The sequence below is a fragment of the Cibotium barometz genome, chromosome 42, assembly GCF_041138505.1.
Source record: "Cibotium barometz isolate CiBa-2024 chromosome 42, ASM4113850v1, whole genome shotgun sequence".
NCBI lineage: Eukaryota > Viridiplantae > Streptophyta > Polypodiopsida > Cyatheales > Cibotiaceae > Cibotium > Cibotium barometz.
The window spans coordinates 16,986,642-17,004,719 of NC_141087.1; the positions used below are offsets into that span (position 1 = coordinate 16,986,642).

An 18,078-nucleotide genomic window follows, 5' to 3' on the forward strand; every position below is an offset into this window, starting at 1 on the left:
ACGCTCTTGTAGACATTTGCTTTGAGTCCAAGGCTGTCTGCAGACCTCTAAACTCTTCCTCAAGCTCCCTGAAACGACCATCTTGTAGACATGAACTTTAAACCAGGCTTGCTTTCAGGCTTGCTTTCAGGCTCTGTCTGCAGGCTTTGTAGACTCTTCCTCCCCATACAATCCTTGCAGGATGGGCAATGATTCTCATCAACGACATAGGTTTCCAAAATGGAACATCCCAAGACTCAAGTCTTCTGAGCTCTACATTGCAAACTACTTTCGCAAAGTTCATGTCCAAGATCAAAGGACAACACCAGACTCAACCATGATGAGGGCAAGTATAAAGGGCTGTGCCTTTGTCAAAAAGTTGCTTGGGAAATTTAGGTTGAAATCACTGGTAGCAGCTAAGTGTATTAGCTTCAAAAGATGGTGTTGTTTATTCTGTTTGTTCCAAAGAACTACTCTGATTACTTTAAATAAAACACTTCTCTCCATTGTCCACTTCTGTTGGGAGACTCGAGTAACCCTATGGGCTTGTAAATTGATATATATCTCAGAGTAGCAGAGTAATGATATTTGTTAATTGGTAAGATAATAAAGCTGCTATGTCAACAATTGCGTTCATAACTGTATGAAATGATGCCATAATCAAGCTGCATATATGGACATACCGAGACAGAAAATAACACATGGCTACAACAAAGTGCACAGGACCTTGGCTCTATGAACTACAATGCTGACGACATAAACAAACTAACAGCATTCATGAGATAGGTTCCGCACTGAGCGATAATTCAGACCTCACTGCTTGAGAGACACAGAAGCCTAGCATAGGACTGCAATCTGATCCACGTGCTTCCCATAAAATGCCTCACAGGTCCAGCATTGGACTGCAATCCCGTCCAGGAATGAAACCAGCCTGCACAAAAAGAGAGGAATCTTGGACAAACTCAGAACTAAGCTGCAATGCAGACCACGATGCTTAGGGTATGCCAGATATTGCAGCCAGTCAGACATCTACATCCTTATAGGTTAACTTTGAAATTTGACTATGTGCTCCCTTGTGTACGCATGCAAGGCTTTCAGCATCAGACTGCAATCCAATCTAGGTGCGCCCCTTGTATGCTTGGGAGGATCCTAGTGACCACACCTGAAAAAAAACCCGTCTAAAATTGGTATGCTGCCTCAGACTACTGAAAAGTTTCAAAATCTTCTGTGATCTGTGTTAAGAGATCATGAAAAGATGTGTCACTCAGGAAGTGATAGGAGAATCTACCAGTTTTGAGACCACCTCGTGCACTTAGAAAAGCTTCATGCATGCAGGAATTCACTGATGGCCAGTTACACAGAATAATGTGCAAAAACTCAATACACGAACTGCTGGAACATGAGATGGAAGATCTACTCCCACACATTTCTCTCATCAAACCTCAATCAAAAACCTTAGTAGCATAACCAGCTTAGGGACCTGCACCGAAACTGCAATGTTTACTGCACCCAAAAAACATGCAATCAAAAATCCAGACTGCCATTAGCTGTCAATTATCAAGACTCCAGTCAGAACACACCCCGCGTGGTTGAATTGATATTGACCAGAAATAGAGACCACTTCGAGCAGCAGCAAACAAGCTTGACAAGATCAGATCATCATCAACACAGTAGTAGATGAGCTAATGGAGAGTTCTAGCACTGTTTTACCTATTGATCAATCTCCTTCTCTTGCCATGCCTTCACTGATATATTCAAATAATTTATGGTCTCCATAAAGAACCTCGAAGAACAAATATCCACTACAAGTTACACGTTAATCTTGTTGATGACTGAGCAGTCAACGCCTCAGTAGAGAGAGACCTTTCTTTGATCTCAGGGCACATGCCCTAAATTTCAGAGCAAGAAGGCGCTCTATCAAAGACTACCTAAATCAACTTGTCGCCGTTTTCATTTGCACGGGAAACAAAAAAGAATATTTCGACTCAATCGTCTAGGTGAATGGTTTCCATAGACAGGTGATACTTGTCCCGGTAATACTGCTCCAGTTCTTCCACTCCAAACTCGCGCGGGGCGGGATCGCCATGGCCTACCAGCCAGAGGAAACGCTCGAAGAGCAGCACTTCAAACGGCATATTGAGTCCCCCTTTCTGGCTGAAGCCGAACTCTTCCTTGGCCTTCTCAAGAAGCAAACGGAAAGCGGGATGATTCAGATAGATGGCAGGGATGACGAAACGTTTCCGTTCTCGACCAGCGTACACGGCCAGGAAGCCCTGCGGGACATCGGACGGAGGGCAGGAGCACTTGCCTCTCTTCTCGCAGGAGGGATCGGTGCAGACACGCGGGATCCAGCCATGGCGGAGTCGGTTGGAGGAGCTCCGGACGGCCTTCTTCAATTTGGCGACGAGCTTCTTCATGCTGCGAAACCCTAGGCCTTGAGAGGAGCTGTTGTTTCTTGAACCGATTCGACTTCTGTGTCTCCTTTTGCTTTCCTTCTTCTTTTCAGCTGCTTCTTCTCCTGATTTCTAAGCTTTCTCTGTTTCTTCTTCTCCTGCTTTCTCGGCTACTGCTGTTCTGCTTTCTCTGCAGCGCTTTCTCGGCTGTCTTTCCCTGGTATTCCAGCGCTTTCTGCAACAGGAACTGCGAGAACGAGGAGAGGGGGAGAGCGAGCACTAGAGGGAAGAGCAGGCGAAGATGAAGAGGCTGATGGTGGTGGAAGTGTGCAGGCGTATGGAAGGGTAGAGGGAGAGGAGAGAGACGAAGGTCATGGTGATGGTTGCTTGCAAACGCAACGAGTTTCGAGTAATAAGAAGAAACATATAAGGAGATATTTTGCTTGTGCTTGTGAGTAACGAGTCATAAGAAACATATAAGGAGATATTTTGCTTGTGCTTTTGCTCAAAGTCTAGAGTCACACCACACATTTGTTAATAGTGGTTTTAACTCTCACACTAGAATATATATTCCTCCTGGTGGGAAAAAGCTCAATCACCATCTCTCCCTTGTGAGTGTTCTCACTCTTCCTCTTCCATTCTTCCCCTGAGGCGACTTCTCGATCAATCTTACGTAAATATGATCGTTTTTTTAAAGTTTGGCGAATTAGAAATTATAACTAAAACACTCCATCTTTACAAGGCACCACCTTTTAAAGTAAGGCAGTTGAGTCTAAAACCATGTATCCATCATGTTATGTGAGATTTTTAAGAACTAACAAGTTTCCACAATTGCTGGATCGATGCTCTTATTAATGAGAAGCATATGTTGGTGTTGAAATTGAATAAACATAGATAATATTATTTACCCACAGAAGGCACCACGAAATACACAAGGCCAATGATGTTTCCATGCTTTCTTTTAGTCCATTTATGATTTCCAAACCTAGTATTATTTACCCACAGAAGGCACCACGAAATACACAAGGCCAATGATGTTTCCATGCTTTCTTTTAGTCCATTTATGATTTCCAAACCTAGTATTTAGGAACATTAATGTATAGTGTGTCATTTACATCAGGGTATTGTGCATTGCATGTAAATGATACAGTGAGTGTGGTCTTTCCCATACTTTCCCTTTGAACAACCTCAACAACATTGTCATCATCTTGAAACATGACATTGTGACCTCCAAGTGTATGTACATGCTATATGCACATGCAATGTTGCACATCTGGCTCCTCATTAAGCAAGTCAACGAACTCAAAATAGTCTCTAACAAGCCACTGGCATAGAGACATATCATGTATCTAGATACTTTCAATTTCGTCAATGACTTCTCCATTGTTCTCCACCAAGACCACCTGAACTTGCTTATATTGATTGAAACCTTACATTTTCTTTATTATGTCCCTTTTATACGTAGTTATAAAGATACTTAAATGCAAATATTATAGAGAAAATTTCTACATTTATTATGCATCATACTTTTTTTAAAACAAAAAGGGCTATATGGAACAATCCATTTATTATAAATATCAAAGTTCTTCATTCTAATAATTCTCCCATCATTTTGCATTATGTAAACAGGATAACCATTCTCCCATCATTTTGGGTTATGTAAACAGGATAACCATCTAAAACACTCCATTATGTAAACAGGATAACCATTCTCCCATTATTCTAACAACTATCCCATCATTTCTAAAAAGGATAACCATTGTTATCCATAGTTGTTTCTTGTGTAAAGGAATGAGGATATTTCTTTGAGCATTTCCCCTCACTTATACAAACACAACTTGGGTTTTATTCCCTATATGGATCATGGATGTTTCTACCACATCATGTAATTTAGAGAAAAAGCTATGTCACCATCTCTCCCTTGTGAGTGTTCTCACTCTTTCTCTTCAATTCAATCCTTGAGGTCTCCTTCTCAATCAATCCTATGCAAATAAGATTGTTTCTTTTTTAAGTTTGGTGAATTAGAAATTACAACTAAAACACTCCATCTTTACAAGGCACCACCTTTTAAAGTAAGGCACCACACTCCATCTTTACAAGGCACCACCTTTTAAAGTAAGGCAATTGAGTCTAAAACCTTGTGTCAATCATGTCTTCAAAGTTTTGGAACTTGTGAAATAGACCATGACAATTCTTTCAGATGGAGACTGTATTCATGTCAAACTATAGCGAGTTAAGGTCCTAGGGGTCACATCTTGTACCACGATCACTTTAAGAATTAACAAGTTTCCACAATTGTGGATCAATGCTCTTATTAATGAGAAGCATATGTTGGTGTTGAAGTTGAATGTTGAATGTTGAATGCTTCCAATGGTATTGGCTTCACCTCATCTGAATGACTTGATATCCTCCTCATATCCCATCACATGTGTGCTTTGGGTGTTTCTACTTCCACCTTCTGTACCTATACACCATGAAATAGTTACCAGTCGTATCTCCAATATATCTATCAGACTATGGATTAGCCAATTTTGTATGTTTGGATATGTTCTCCCACAAGGATCCCTCCCCGCTCATTGGTGCAAGCTTGATCATATCTGACTTCATTTTTCCTTAATGGGATTTGATGGGATATGGCATCCATACCTGGTTTAAGGTATAAGCCTCTCGATATATCTTGGTGGTGGGATTAAACAGCATAATTTGCATCAAAACCTTAAACATGAATTAAGGTTGAAGATAAGGATCACCTTTCCTATATAATGATGTCACCACAATTTGTTCCATTGCCAGTATTCATGATTCATTCCTTGATTTCATCATTATATCCTTTGGCTATCCACATGTTTTTAGTGAACTTCAAAACTTGTACGTAATTCCATAAGAAGGAATGACACAATATCACATCCACAATGTCTTCCCTCTTGCCCAACACAATAACATACAAACTCTACCTAAAATCTCCCCCAAATAAAACAACTTTTCCACCAAATGGCTTATCTAAACACATAATATCTCTCAACGTTCTATCTAGTGCTTCAAAAGCATATTGATGCATCATGGGAGCCTCATCACAAATACTCAGCCTACAAATCCATAAAACCTTTGTAAGTTGCCCATGCACAAGCATGTTGCACGTTGAACAATTGTCCAATTCCAATGGTATCTTGATCCTTGAGTGTATTGTTCGACCATTCACCGACAGCAAAGTAAAAATGTTGGAGGATACAATAGCTAGAGCAACATGCAATTTCCCACACAATCATGCCAACATGAAATTATACAAATATGTCATGAAACCCATTCTCCATCATCCTCTAGTATTTCTCTAGCAATATGTTGCCTTGAATGTAAGAAAGAAACAACCACTCACTAAACGAAGGTCTTCAAATAAAGAATCCTTTACATATAGTTAAGAATAAATATAGATAATATTATTCACCCACAAAAGGTACCACAAAATACACAAGGCCAATGGTGTTTCCATGCCTTCCTTTTAGTCCATTTATGATTTCCAAACCTAGTATTTATGAGCATTAGTGTATAGCGTGTCATTTTCATCAGGGTATTGTGCATTGCATGTAAATGATATAGAGAGTGTGATCTTTTCCACACTTTCCCTTTGAACAACCTCAACAACATTGTCATCATCTTGAAACACGACATTGTGACCTCCAGTCTCTAACAAGCCTCTAACATAGAGACATATAGTGTACCTAGATACCTTTCAATTTCGTCAATGACTTCTCCATTGTTCTCCATCAAGACCATCCAAGCGTGCTTGTACTGACTAAAACCTTACATTTGCTCTATTATATTCCTTATAAAGATACTTAAATGCAAATATTATAGAGAAAATTTCTACATTTATTATGCATCATACTTTTTTTAATAAAAAGGGCTATATGGAATAATCCATCTATTAACACTATATTCGTGAGTTTAGGAATTTCCCAACTCCCATTTTTTGAATACCAAAAAGGTGGGACCTGGATAACATGCCTATAAGTTTCTCAAAACCATATCATGTGACCTATTGTTGGAAAGCGCTTGGAAAATGGAATCTAGTGAGCTATAGAGCGCTCAATTTGGAGTAACGGTGTTCAAGTTATGATTAATCCAAAGATTTGACCACGTGTCCCAAAGTATTGGAAAATCCCCATATTCCCCAATATGGTGTTTATTATAAATATCAGAATTCCTCATTCTAACAATTCCCCCCATCATTTTGCCTTATGTCAACATGATAATCATTGTTATCCATAGTTGTTTCTTGCATCATAAAGGAACAAGGATATTTCTTTGAGCATTTCCCCTCACTCATACAAACACAATTTGGGTTTAATTCCCTACAAGGACCATGGATGTTGCTACCACATCATGCAATTTAGGGAACTTCTCATTGTTAGGCAATTCAATGCATACCAGTCTATCATAGTCTTGAACTATCCTAGGTTTATAGAGGCTACCCAAAACCAACATTGAGTAAGAATATGGCAAACCTCATTTTTAAAATTCTATCACTGATGCATATCCATCAATGTTTCCAAATATGTCATCTTTCAATATACACCTCATTATATCTATGTGCTTCTAGAACACTCTATAGCTATCACAAATCAGGCCTATCAGAAGGACTTTAGCCTAGAAGTAAAGCATCTAATATTTCTTACCAATTGGGATTATAAGTGAAAGACATATATAGATCAGACTTGCCCTTTGAACAGATAATTGCCATGATAATAACTTATTCATTTATCATGGACTACTTGTAAATTTGGATGGCAATACTATTCTACACCTAATGAGTTCCTTGCAATAGCATTTTCTAACTTTTGTGCATTGAGCATATCAGCTAAACCTTCGTACACTTTAGCACATTACGTTTTTTTATTATGTCAAACCCGTAATAGCCGTGATTCATCAACACTACAATATGCATTTACCATGGATTGCTGCAATAATCATCCACCATAAAGCACAAGTGTGCATTTGTGTCATTTTGAACTTACAAACAATAAGCATAATATTGTCATTGAGTGATACACTGACTATTAGTTAATGTATGAATATGTATATCAAAAGAACATTAGCATAAAGAGCCTTCAAATGCCATCCATCTTCCCTTTGTGGAAATAACACATGACAAAAGTGGTATATAAGACCGCTATAAATTTGAGATCTTCTTGAAATTCCCATCTTGACTATGCAGTAAAATATCACGATGACCAATTGCGGGGGTGTCACCTCATCCAGACATAATACCTACAACATTGCTACCACACGTACTGCCTTGATATGCTCCTACCTTGACATATTATCATTTTTATTTCTAAACCTAGACTATCCCTCAACAACCTTCCCACATTATAAAACGCTTTTGCATATGCACATGCATCATCAACATAACTAGTAAAGTTATTGAATCCAAGCCATTTTTATTTATAAACCTAGACTATCCATCAACATTCTTCCCCATTATAAAATGCTTTTGCATATACACATGCATCATCAACATAACTAGTTGTGAAGTTATGGAATCCAAGACATTCATAATGTTCAACCAATTTTGTAATTTATGCCTAGTATCAAATACATATAATTGTGTAAATGAGGAACATGATTGCATACACCATTAGACACCAAGTACCATATATGATGATAAACACTACCACATACCCTAAAATTATATATACCATTGTCGAGCGATGGATTCATTGACATTTGCACCCAATGAGTAACATGATTGCATACACCATTAGGCACCAAACAACCCCTTATCTGAAATTGCATGTTTTAAAAAAAATCCAATATATAGGATCAAGGTGCTTCACAAAACACACAACCCCTTATCTAAAATTGTGTAGAAATTTGAGAAAATATGCCTTTATTATTGACATTAAAAAAGACAAAATGTGTTTTGTATTTTGTTTGTTGCAAAAGTAGAGTACACCTCTCCCACTGCTATAAATATAGAGATAAGATCCAAAGCACTTTGTTAATCACCATTGCCACCAAGCCTTGTTAGTAGAGTACACCACCCTAAACCCTCCTTTATATTGATTGTGATGGCCTCATAAAGTATTAGCATTGAAGTTGCTACACGTATCCAGAGGGAGGCCACCAATGTGGAGGTCAAGCAAAAGCCCATAGATGGTGCATAAGCATGGAAATGTCTCATATCCTTTCCACTTCCTGGCAATGATGATGCTATTTCTCAAGTGAAGGCTAAAGTGAAGGCTTAAGTGGTAGGCTTAATTTTGCAATATGGTGAGCCCATGGTTTTATTAATGAATCGTCTGAGCATGTCTTGCTAGAGGAGGTGCGGAAGGGTACGAACATCATTCGCTTACTTTGTGCCTTCACCTTGGAGGACAAGCGAGGCCCATAGTAGTAAAGATGATGGTTTTCACATTTTTGTATTTGAAAGTTGTACGTGAATGAACTTGGTTTTATTTTCAATTTGAAGCAATAACCTCAATGTAGAGGATATGCTATCTTTTTGGAATCCACTGCCTGATTCCCAAAAAGCGCTCACTAGAAAATGTCACCATAAAAAATCCCCCACCTAGAAGGCTCCACAACTCTCTATCTAGAGCAGCCTCTACAACAGCAAGCAACAATAGGAAAATGTCTCTCCATGATGATGTCGTGTAGTAGAGCGAGTGTGGCATGTGAACCTCATCATGTCCTCTCAAATAAAATCATATGCATCATCCTCTGGCTGAATGTTTAAGATGCTTACAAGCTCAACAACAATCTTTTTATGGTCTACTTGCTTCACTATCCACCTCACTGTGCCTGCACCATCCAATCCTCCAACCTTCTCCAAGACTCGGACATATGCCAATTTGTCTACCTAGGAGGTGTTGAGCCTGAAAACATTTAAAAAAAACCAAGCTTTGTTAGCCATGGCCCACCACTCACTCATTATAAAATCTTACGAAAGACTCGTCACTCATGAGTCATGAATAACTAAATTGTAAAACTTACCTATTGTGATCCTTTGTATGTAAGTCACCCATAATACTCCACAATCTCTCTGTGCTAGAGGAGCTTACCTCTTGTGAGAGAACTCGCATAGCCAAATCCTGGAAAGTGGGATTAAAACCTTCAAACTAGAAACTGAAAAGACCTGATTCTCAGGATCCTTTGCAATTACATGTGAGAAATTACCCATGTTACCTCTATACTCCAAGAGATCCTCCTTGAGCTGATTCTACACTCTCCCATCACTATGGTAAAGCCTCTCTACATAGTCATTCCAACCAGAAAGCAACACACGATCTGACCTATGTGCATCACTTCTCCACAAAGGGTGGAGAAGATGAGCCATGTAGTGAATTGGCCATTGAAACCAAGTCCACCTTCTGTCAAAGATCTCTAACATAGAATCGACCCTACAAAGGTCTAAAATAACATCTTAAACTTCGTGACTTAGGAATTTAGGGAGAAATTACCCCCGTTACCTCTATACTCCAGGAGGTCCTCCTCTAGCTAATTCTACACTCTCCCATCACTATGGTAAAGCCTCTTCACATAGTCATTCCAACCAAAAAGCAGCACATGATCTAACTTGTGTGCATCACTTCTCCACAAAGGGTGGAGAAGATGAGCCACATAATGAATTGGCCGTCGAAACCAAGACCACTAAGATCTCTAACACAGAGGCCACCCTACAAAGACAAAATAGCATCTTAAACTTAGTGAATTAGGAATTTAGAAATAAGGATCCAAAAACTTATATAAAAATATGTACCACTCGGCACACTAAGTATTATGTAATCACATATGGCACGCCTGAGTCTCTTCCTGAACTCATAAAGTAGCCCCATAGTAGATCTCTCACTATCACATAAGCGCAACACCGAGATAATGGGAACAAGTGCGGCCTGAATGGCATCTGCATATGCCCAAAACTCATTGTTGTAAATGGTATTTTGGATTTGACTAACAGCATAGCAAGTGAGCTAGACTCAAACCAAGCAAGCCACTCCTAGTCAACCACCATACGTTGTATCACCGTCCTCACGCAGGCCCAAACGGGGCATTTGAAGCATTCTTTACAAAAACCCCCAATTTTTTTAGCCATTTCAGTTTCAAGGTTTCACATAGAGTTTCATGAAACCCCGAAACGTTTCAGGCATTTCTCGTTTTAGGGCTCCTGAAATGCGTTTCGTGGTGACACTAGCCCCCACAAATGATGTCGGCCAACACTTCGCCCATACGAGATCCACAAGGGTAGACAGACTCGAGGAGGGTCCGCGACCCCATAGAGTGAGTACACCTAGGTCCATAGCATTCTTGCACCATGCACTCGTGAGTCCTTCAAGAAAGAGCACAAGCCTTTCATATAGCAATACACCCCTACCTCCAAAGACCCATTTGAGGCAAGCAATAAAACCACAAAGATTGGGAACCAACATGCAAAAAAAGCATGGCCAATTTTCTTATGGCATATAATGTCTAAATATCAAACCCCTTGCTATACCAATGAAACCTAAGTGTCATCCTAACTCCATAGCGTCTACTCACAAAGCATCAAATCATGAACTCCAGGCAGCACAGACTAAGGGCAATGACATAACCACTCATGTCACCACTCACATTACTAATGCCAAGAGCAAGGGTATGCACATTTACCGAGCTAAAACCTCCAAGTTAAAAATACCGAGCTATAATTTTTCACATGCATTAAATTATATATTTATCCAAGAAATTATACAACATACTAGAAAAAAGAGTTAGTGGGAATACATGTTCAATAAAATTTCTTGGCATGGCCTCCTCTACAAGCACACATGACCTCCATATCCTACCTAATTACTTGTAGAAAGTACCCAAGGAAGAGTCCATAGCATGGCTATGTTCTCCATTATATTACCATGACCTGCTTTTCCTCTCTATTTACCCTCTTCGAGAAAGTACTTAAGGAGTCCCTAAGATAGCAAGATCTCCACTCCATGCACATGAACTATGATAACTTGGTGTGAAAGAAAGCAAGCCCACGTACTTTCTCTAGAGTGAAAGAAGGCAAGCCCAAGTACTTTTGCTAGCGAAAGTACTTGGGACAACTTTATAAAATTGCCATAACTCTCACATCTAATGTCTAAATATAGTCATCTAACCACTCAAATTGAAGGGAAAATGCCATTTGAACGCATTCAATGGGTTAAATCTTATCCCAAAAAAAAAAAGCATGATTTACTATGAAATTTTTAAAAAATAAAGATCTAGAACTACCGGATAATTTTAAAAGCTATTTCTTATACTTTTTTAAGTGACATTACTTCAGTATATCCTACTATGTATCTAGGGATGATCTCCTCTACAGACCCATGAACTCCTTGTCTTTCCTACTTTTGGTGATTAAGTAAATGGAGAGGAGTCTCTAACATGGGCATGATCTCCTTTATATATGCCTACATTCACGTGTCTTAAATCCACCAATCTCTCTCCATGCCACCCTCACATGTAACTCCTAATATTGAATTTTGCTTGTTTTCTAGCCATCATGTAATATCAATGTTTTTTTCTTGGAATATAAAAAATACATAATTTAATAATATATCCATATTTCTTGGATAAACATGATAAGATCATGTGATTTTTCTCAAAAGTTAGTAATTGCTCCTCTTTTGTGATACCTTAGTTGAGGAGCTCATAGGTTTTAGCTAGGAAAATGGTAGGTCTTCAAGAGCACGCGCAGGTTCACGCATGAAAACATTTCCCCCTCAGTGAACAAACCCCCATGGTGAGTTTCTATCAGGTGAAGGGTAGATTCAGCCATGAAGAAGAGACAGACAGTCAGCCAAATCACACACGCATGCATGCGCAGTAGCTTGTCCCAACTCTATGAGTCAGCATACAAAGCTTCAATCAACGACTTTATCATGAATAATCTTTGGTGTCTAATCTCACATTTTTACAAGCGGTTCTTAAAGCTCATGAAAAACCATGATCATACTTGGCCACATGCATTCAATATAAGCAATAAACAAACAAAAGAGTAGCAAGAACATATGGCATCTTGCGAATCACGTCTCTTGGACAGTAGTGAGCAGATACCTACTTCCTTACATTTATCAACCTCAAGACAGGTTCAAACTTCAGCGTTGGACTGCAATCCAATCTACCAAGCAGGATTGAACCCAACCTGCACAAAAAGAGAGGAAAACCCAGAAGACATCTTGAACAGACTCAGAACTGAGCTGCAATGCACTTAGGGTATGCCAGATAGGGCAGCCAGTCATACATCTACATCCCCACAGGTTACCTTTGCAATTCAGACATGTGCTCCCCTTGTGTATGCATGCAGGCTTCCGATTCAGCATATCAGACCAAAATCAGATCCAGAAATTGTTATACCACCTCAGACTACAATGAAAAGTTTCTAAAGCTTCTGTGAGCTGTTTTAACAGATGATGAAAAGATGTGGCGCTCAGGCAGCGATAGGAAAACCACCTGATTTTGAGATCACCTCTTGCACTCAGAAAAGCTTCATGCATGCACTAAGTGAAAACCAGATAAACAGAATCATGTGCAAAAACTCAATAGATACACTCAAGAATCTTTGATAAGGATGGAAGATCTACTCCCTCACATTTCTCTCATCAAACCTGACTCAAAAACCTTGAAAGCATAACTAGCTTAGGATCCTGCACCGAAAGACCGAAGATTGCAATGCTTCTAATGCACTCAATAAACATGCAATCAAAAATTTAGCCTGCCCCTAATCAGGACTCCACTCAGAACACGAAACCCCATAACATGAGAGTGAGGTTGACTCAATAGACCTAGGGACTCCGGAAGGGAAAACGAAAAGATCGCTTCGAACGGTAGCAAAGAAGAACCTGGAAACCTGACAAGGTCAGACCATCATCAACAGTTTCAGAAAACAGTAATGGATAAGCTAACTGTGAGTTCTAGCACTGTATTACATATAGATGAATGTTCTTTTCTTGCATTTCTTCACTGATAAATTCAGTAGACTTAATAAGAAGAACCTTGAAAAACAGAAATAGGAACTTCATTGATTAATGTCTGAAATTTTTAAAAATCTTTGACCTCAGATCATATGCCCTAAATGTCAGAGCAAGAAGGACCTAAATCAAAGAGTACCTAAATGAACTTGTCCCAGTTTTCCATTTGCAAAGAGAACAAAACAGAATACAAGAAAACTGTATAGACTCAATCGTCTAGATGTATGGTTTCCATTGACAAGTGATACTTCTCCCGGTAATACTGCTCCAGTTTTTCCACTCCAAATTCGCGTGGAGGAGCGGGATCGCCATGCCCGACCAGCCAGAGAAAACGCTCGAAGAGAAGCACTTCAAACGGCATGTTGAGGCCCCCTTTCTGGCTGAACCCGAACTCTTCTTTGGCCTTCTCAAGCAGCAAACGAAAAGCAGGATGATTCAGATAGATGGCAGGGATAACGAAGCGTTTCCGTTCTCGACCGGCATACACGGCCAGGAAACCCTGCGGGACATCAGGCGGAGGGCAGGAGCACTTGCCTCTCTTCTTGCAAGAGGGATCGCTGCAGAAACGCGGGATCGAGCCATGGAGATAGCGGTGGCGGTTGCTTCGAACAGCTTTCTTCAATTTGGCGACGAGCGTCTTCATGCTGCAAAACCTGGGAAGGCGTCACCGGATTCTTCTGCTTCTTGAACCGCTATGGCTTCTGTGTCCCTTTTCGCTTTCCTTCTGCGTTTCTGCTGCTACCTATTTTCTGCTTCTGCTGCTGCTTCGTTCTGTGCAACCCTTCTCGGCTTTCGCTGCGACCCTGCGGTCTTAACTTCTTTCCTCGCTTCTGTGTCTGCGATTCCAGCGTGTTCTGCAGCAATAGGGTGGAAACGGCAAGAGGAACCACGAGAACTAGAGGGAAGAGCAGGCGAAGATGAAGAGGTTGACAGTGGTGGGAGTGTGCAGGCGTATGGAAGGGTAGAGGGAGAGGAGAGAGACGAGGGAGGGTTTGACACAGTGAAGAGAGAAGCGACCAGTGAAGAGAGAAGCGACCAGAAAGAGAGAGACGTTCGAAGAAACGATAAGGAAAAGAAAAGAAAGCCTCGCGCGCGCTACTCCCTCGACCCCCACCAAATTCAAACATGGCTTCACACACAAATAATATAATGACGTGGTATTTAATTAATACAACCTTAGTACATGACTATATTATTTAATTGGATTTTTTTAGCAGAATATTTATAATATTAAGCTTTAAAAAGATAGAAATTACAGCATATTATATCATCACAAAAAGAGAGAATAAGAGCCCTCTACCTACTCCAGATCATACTTGCTCGAGAGAATAAGAGCCCTCTACTTACTCCAGATCATACTTGCTCTGCAATTCAGTAATTTGCACAGCAACTCCCATCTTTCATCCTCCCAAACAGATGAGGATTGGTTCCAGGATACATGGTACCTAAGTTGCATACAAGCTATCATCATGGGATCCTCCCAAACACATGAGGATTGGCTCCAGGATACATGGTACCCAAGTTGCACAAGCCACCATCATGGGTTCACTACTTGATTTTCTTTTTTTAATGTAATGCCTGCTTCTTAATTTGACGAGATGATTTTATGGTTGCAATCATTTTTCATGTTTTCAAGTTTATTTTAATTTAGTAGCAAATCTAATATGTTTTTTTTTTGTTGGACCCCATCAACAAAAAGGTTTTGGAATTTTTTTGTTTTTGGATTTAGTGTAGATTTGTTCTCGTTAGCCTTTATTGTTTGTGGAAGTACAGATATTATTTATAATAAAAAGTCAATCATAACCAATCCATGGGTAGAGGTTTTTTTTGGCAATCTTCAATTCATATAGATATGTTTTGATTAGCACTTATAGTTATTGATTAGCATTTATTGTTTGTGTTGCAATCTCGAGTTCAGAATTTCACTATAGATATCTTTTGATTAGCATTTATTGTTTGTGTAAATAAAATTATTGTTTATAATAGAAATTGTACTTAGTGGCATAGTGGCAAGACACCCCTTTTGCATAGGGATATTTGCAACTTGTTTTATTTTAGTAGCAAATCTAGTATGCGTGCTTTTTTTAGTTAATACACTTGGCATTTATTAGTCACATGCCACATCTATATGTTGTAGCTTTCTTGTTGTAGCTTTCTTACATCTCTCTCTATCTCTCTCTCTCTCTCTCTCTCTCTCTCTCTCTCTCTCTCACACACACACACACACACACACAATGTGCAAGTGGCACGGATGTTGTCTGGTCAAAAAACAAATTGATAAACAGTCGCCCTATTGCCTCCATGTTGGGTCGAGGTCCATCCTCTACAACAATGGCTGTTTCATGACCCCTTATTGCAACACCTTGTTACCCAAGCAATATGTGTGTAGGAAACTCTAAGCATAGTTTTAATTTTCCACCAATATGGTCCTCCCCATGCAACTAGTCAAATCCAACTTCACGATGAATAATCAATGTTTGCTTGAACGATATAAATTTCAATAAGGTTATAATCCTTTGCATGTTTTGAGAGTACAAAAATAGTGAAATTACTTATTTTAGTAGCAATCTAGTATGCTTTTTTTAACCTTGTGTATAGTACATTTGGTGTTTATTAGACATGTGCCATGTTGAGCCTTTCTTCGATCTTTGCCTCTCTCTCTCTCTCTCTCTCTCCGTATAGGGAATAGAGAGTGGCCCAAACCCGCCTTGGTGGGTTGATTACCCTTCTCTCTAGCTTATTTTTTCCCTTTAAACCAAAAAGAAATATTTTTTAGAAAACTTATATGTGTGTGTGTGTGTGTGTGTGTGTGTGTGTGTATACATATATATGTATATATATATATATATGTATGTATGTATGTATGTATGTATATATATATATGTATGTATATATATATATATATGTATGTATGTATGTATGTATATATATATATACACATATATATATATATATATATATATATATATATATATATATATATATATATGTATGTATGTATATATATAATATCTCTCTCTCTAACTCTCACTCTTTCTCTTACTCTCTAACCCTCTCAGTCTCTAACTATCTAATCTAACCCTCTCTCTCTCACTCTCTCGCTCTCGCTCTCTCTCTCTCTCTCTCACATTGTCTAACCCTCTAACTCCCAAATAAGACATGTCTCTCTCTCTCTCTCTCTCTCTCTCTCTCTCTCTCTCTCTCTAACTCTCTCTCCAACATTGACTCTCTTATTCTCTCTCTTAGTCATTTTCTCTCATAATGCAAGATACTCTCCCATTTGTATAATTGAGTCTTGCTCTTGTTGATTCTCTCTCTAATCTTCTTCTCTAATGCATGCTAGTAGGGACGAGGACCCATAGTCCAACGTAGACAGTGACAGAAACGACTACCCAAGGAGGTGTAGAGCTCTTGAAGTGGTGTGCTCGAGCTCGGCCATTGGAAAGATCCCCAACGATAATTATAACTTGCTAAGGTAATCTCTTGTGAATGTGTTTCTAGGAGAGGCTGAAGCTAAGGTAATCTCTCATGAATCTATTTTAGGCAATAACAATTTTGGCACCATTTGTTGAGGAGCAATCCTTTGGCTTATTCTGTTATTTCCTCTCTAAATCTATGAATAACCCCTAGTAGTGGATTCCCACAAAAACAGTTGGTTTGGTGGAGATTTGTGGTGATTTTAGATTGCTTTTTGGTCTCTTTTTTGTTTTGTGAAAAGAATGTGTTTCAGCTTAATTTTGGCTTAATTTCTTGTTTTTGTTGTGTTTAGATATTGATTTAAATGGTTAATTTAGCATCTATACTACCACATGTGCTATGAGTGACATGGAGCTATGGCATGCCTGCTTTGGTCACTTGACATTTGGTCGTTTGTTGTGCCTTGAAAGGTAAGAGATGATGTCAGAGTTGCCAAAGCTTGAGGCCCCTATAAAACATGTATGTGAGGGGTGCATTTTGGGCAAGATGCAACGGACATCATTCCAAAAAAATGGATCATCAATAGCTATCCACAAATTATAGCTTATACATAGTGATGTATGTGGTGCTTTGAGGACACCATCGATCAAGGGATATCTCTACTTTGTGAACTTTATTGATGACTACTCTAAGAACACCTGGAGTATCCATTGAAGGCAAAGTCAAAGGTTTTTACATGCTTTAGACACTTTATTTCTATGGCTAAAAATGTGTCTACATGTAAAGTTGGCACCCTTCGCACACATATTAAGGGGGGGATGCTAGCTTTGATGGAAGCAAAGCTACAAATATACTCACTCAATGTTCACAGATTAAAGAGAACATAAGAGGGAGAGAGAGTGTAGAAGGCTAGTTCACTTAAAGTAATAGCTCAAGATACAACGAAGTACAAAAATGAATAGTAACCCTAAATCACAAGGGTGAGGTTGCTTATATACTAGCCAACCCTAAGGTGCCCATTCACACTTAGATGGCTATGGGGAAAAACCCAATGGGACAAAAGTACCCATGGCATAAGTGCATGACCTCACAGCAGTGAAGTACTACAAGATATCTAACAAACCCCCTATAGTACAAATGTGAGGTTTACAAAGATGTATCTCCAAAAGACAAGAGGCCTAAAGCTTTGCAAAAGGTCTCAAAATTTTCAAGTGATAAGGATTTAGGGAAAAGATGTACTACATTATTATGTGTACTGCAATAGATCAGATAGATCTCTCCTACATGGAGTCTCGATATAGTAGTAA

General features: G+C 39.2%; 2 protein-coding genes across 2 annotated transcripts; both read right to left on the bottom strand.

Moving 5' to 3' along the window:
- Positions 1-1,730: 1,730 nt before the first annotated feature.
- LOC147614225 (protein SMALL AUXIN UP-REGULATED RNA 16-like) lies at positions 1,731-2,829 on the bottom strand. Its single transcript, XM_086780772.1, has one exon. It carries the CDS (start codon positions 2,394-2,396, stop codon positions 1,965-1,967), a length of 432 nt encoding a protein of 143 aa, XP_086636898.1. The 5' UTR covers positions 2,397-2,829; the 3' UTR covers positions 1,731-1,964.
- A 10,556-nt stretch (positions 2,830-13,385) lies between these two features.
- LOC147614226 (protein SMALL AUXIN UP-REGULATED RNA 9-like) lies at positions 13,386-13,997 on the bottom strand. The gene has a single exon (XM_086780425.1). The coding sequence runs from the start codon at positions 13,995-13,997 to the stop codon at positions 13,563-13,565; it is 435 nt and encodes a 144-aa protein (XP_086636551.1). The 3' UTR covers positions 13,386-13,562.
- Between the last annotated feature and the right edge of the window lie 4,081 nt (positions 13,998-18,078).

Bases quoted from the DNA above. Each gene is read 5' to 3' on its own strand.
- LOC147614225 (XM_086780772.1), bottom strand. From the start codon at position 2,396: ATGAAGAAGCTCGTCGCCAAATTGAAGAAGGCCGTCCGGAGCTCCTCC.
- LOC147614226 (XM_086780425.1), bottom strand. From the start codon at position 13,997: ATGAAGACGCTCGTCGCCAAATTGAAGAAAGCTGTTCGAAGCAACCGC.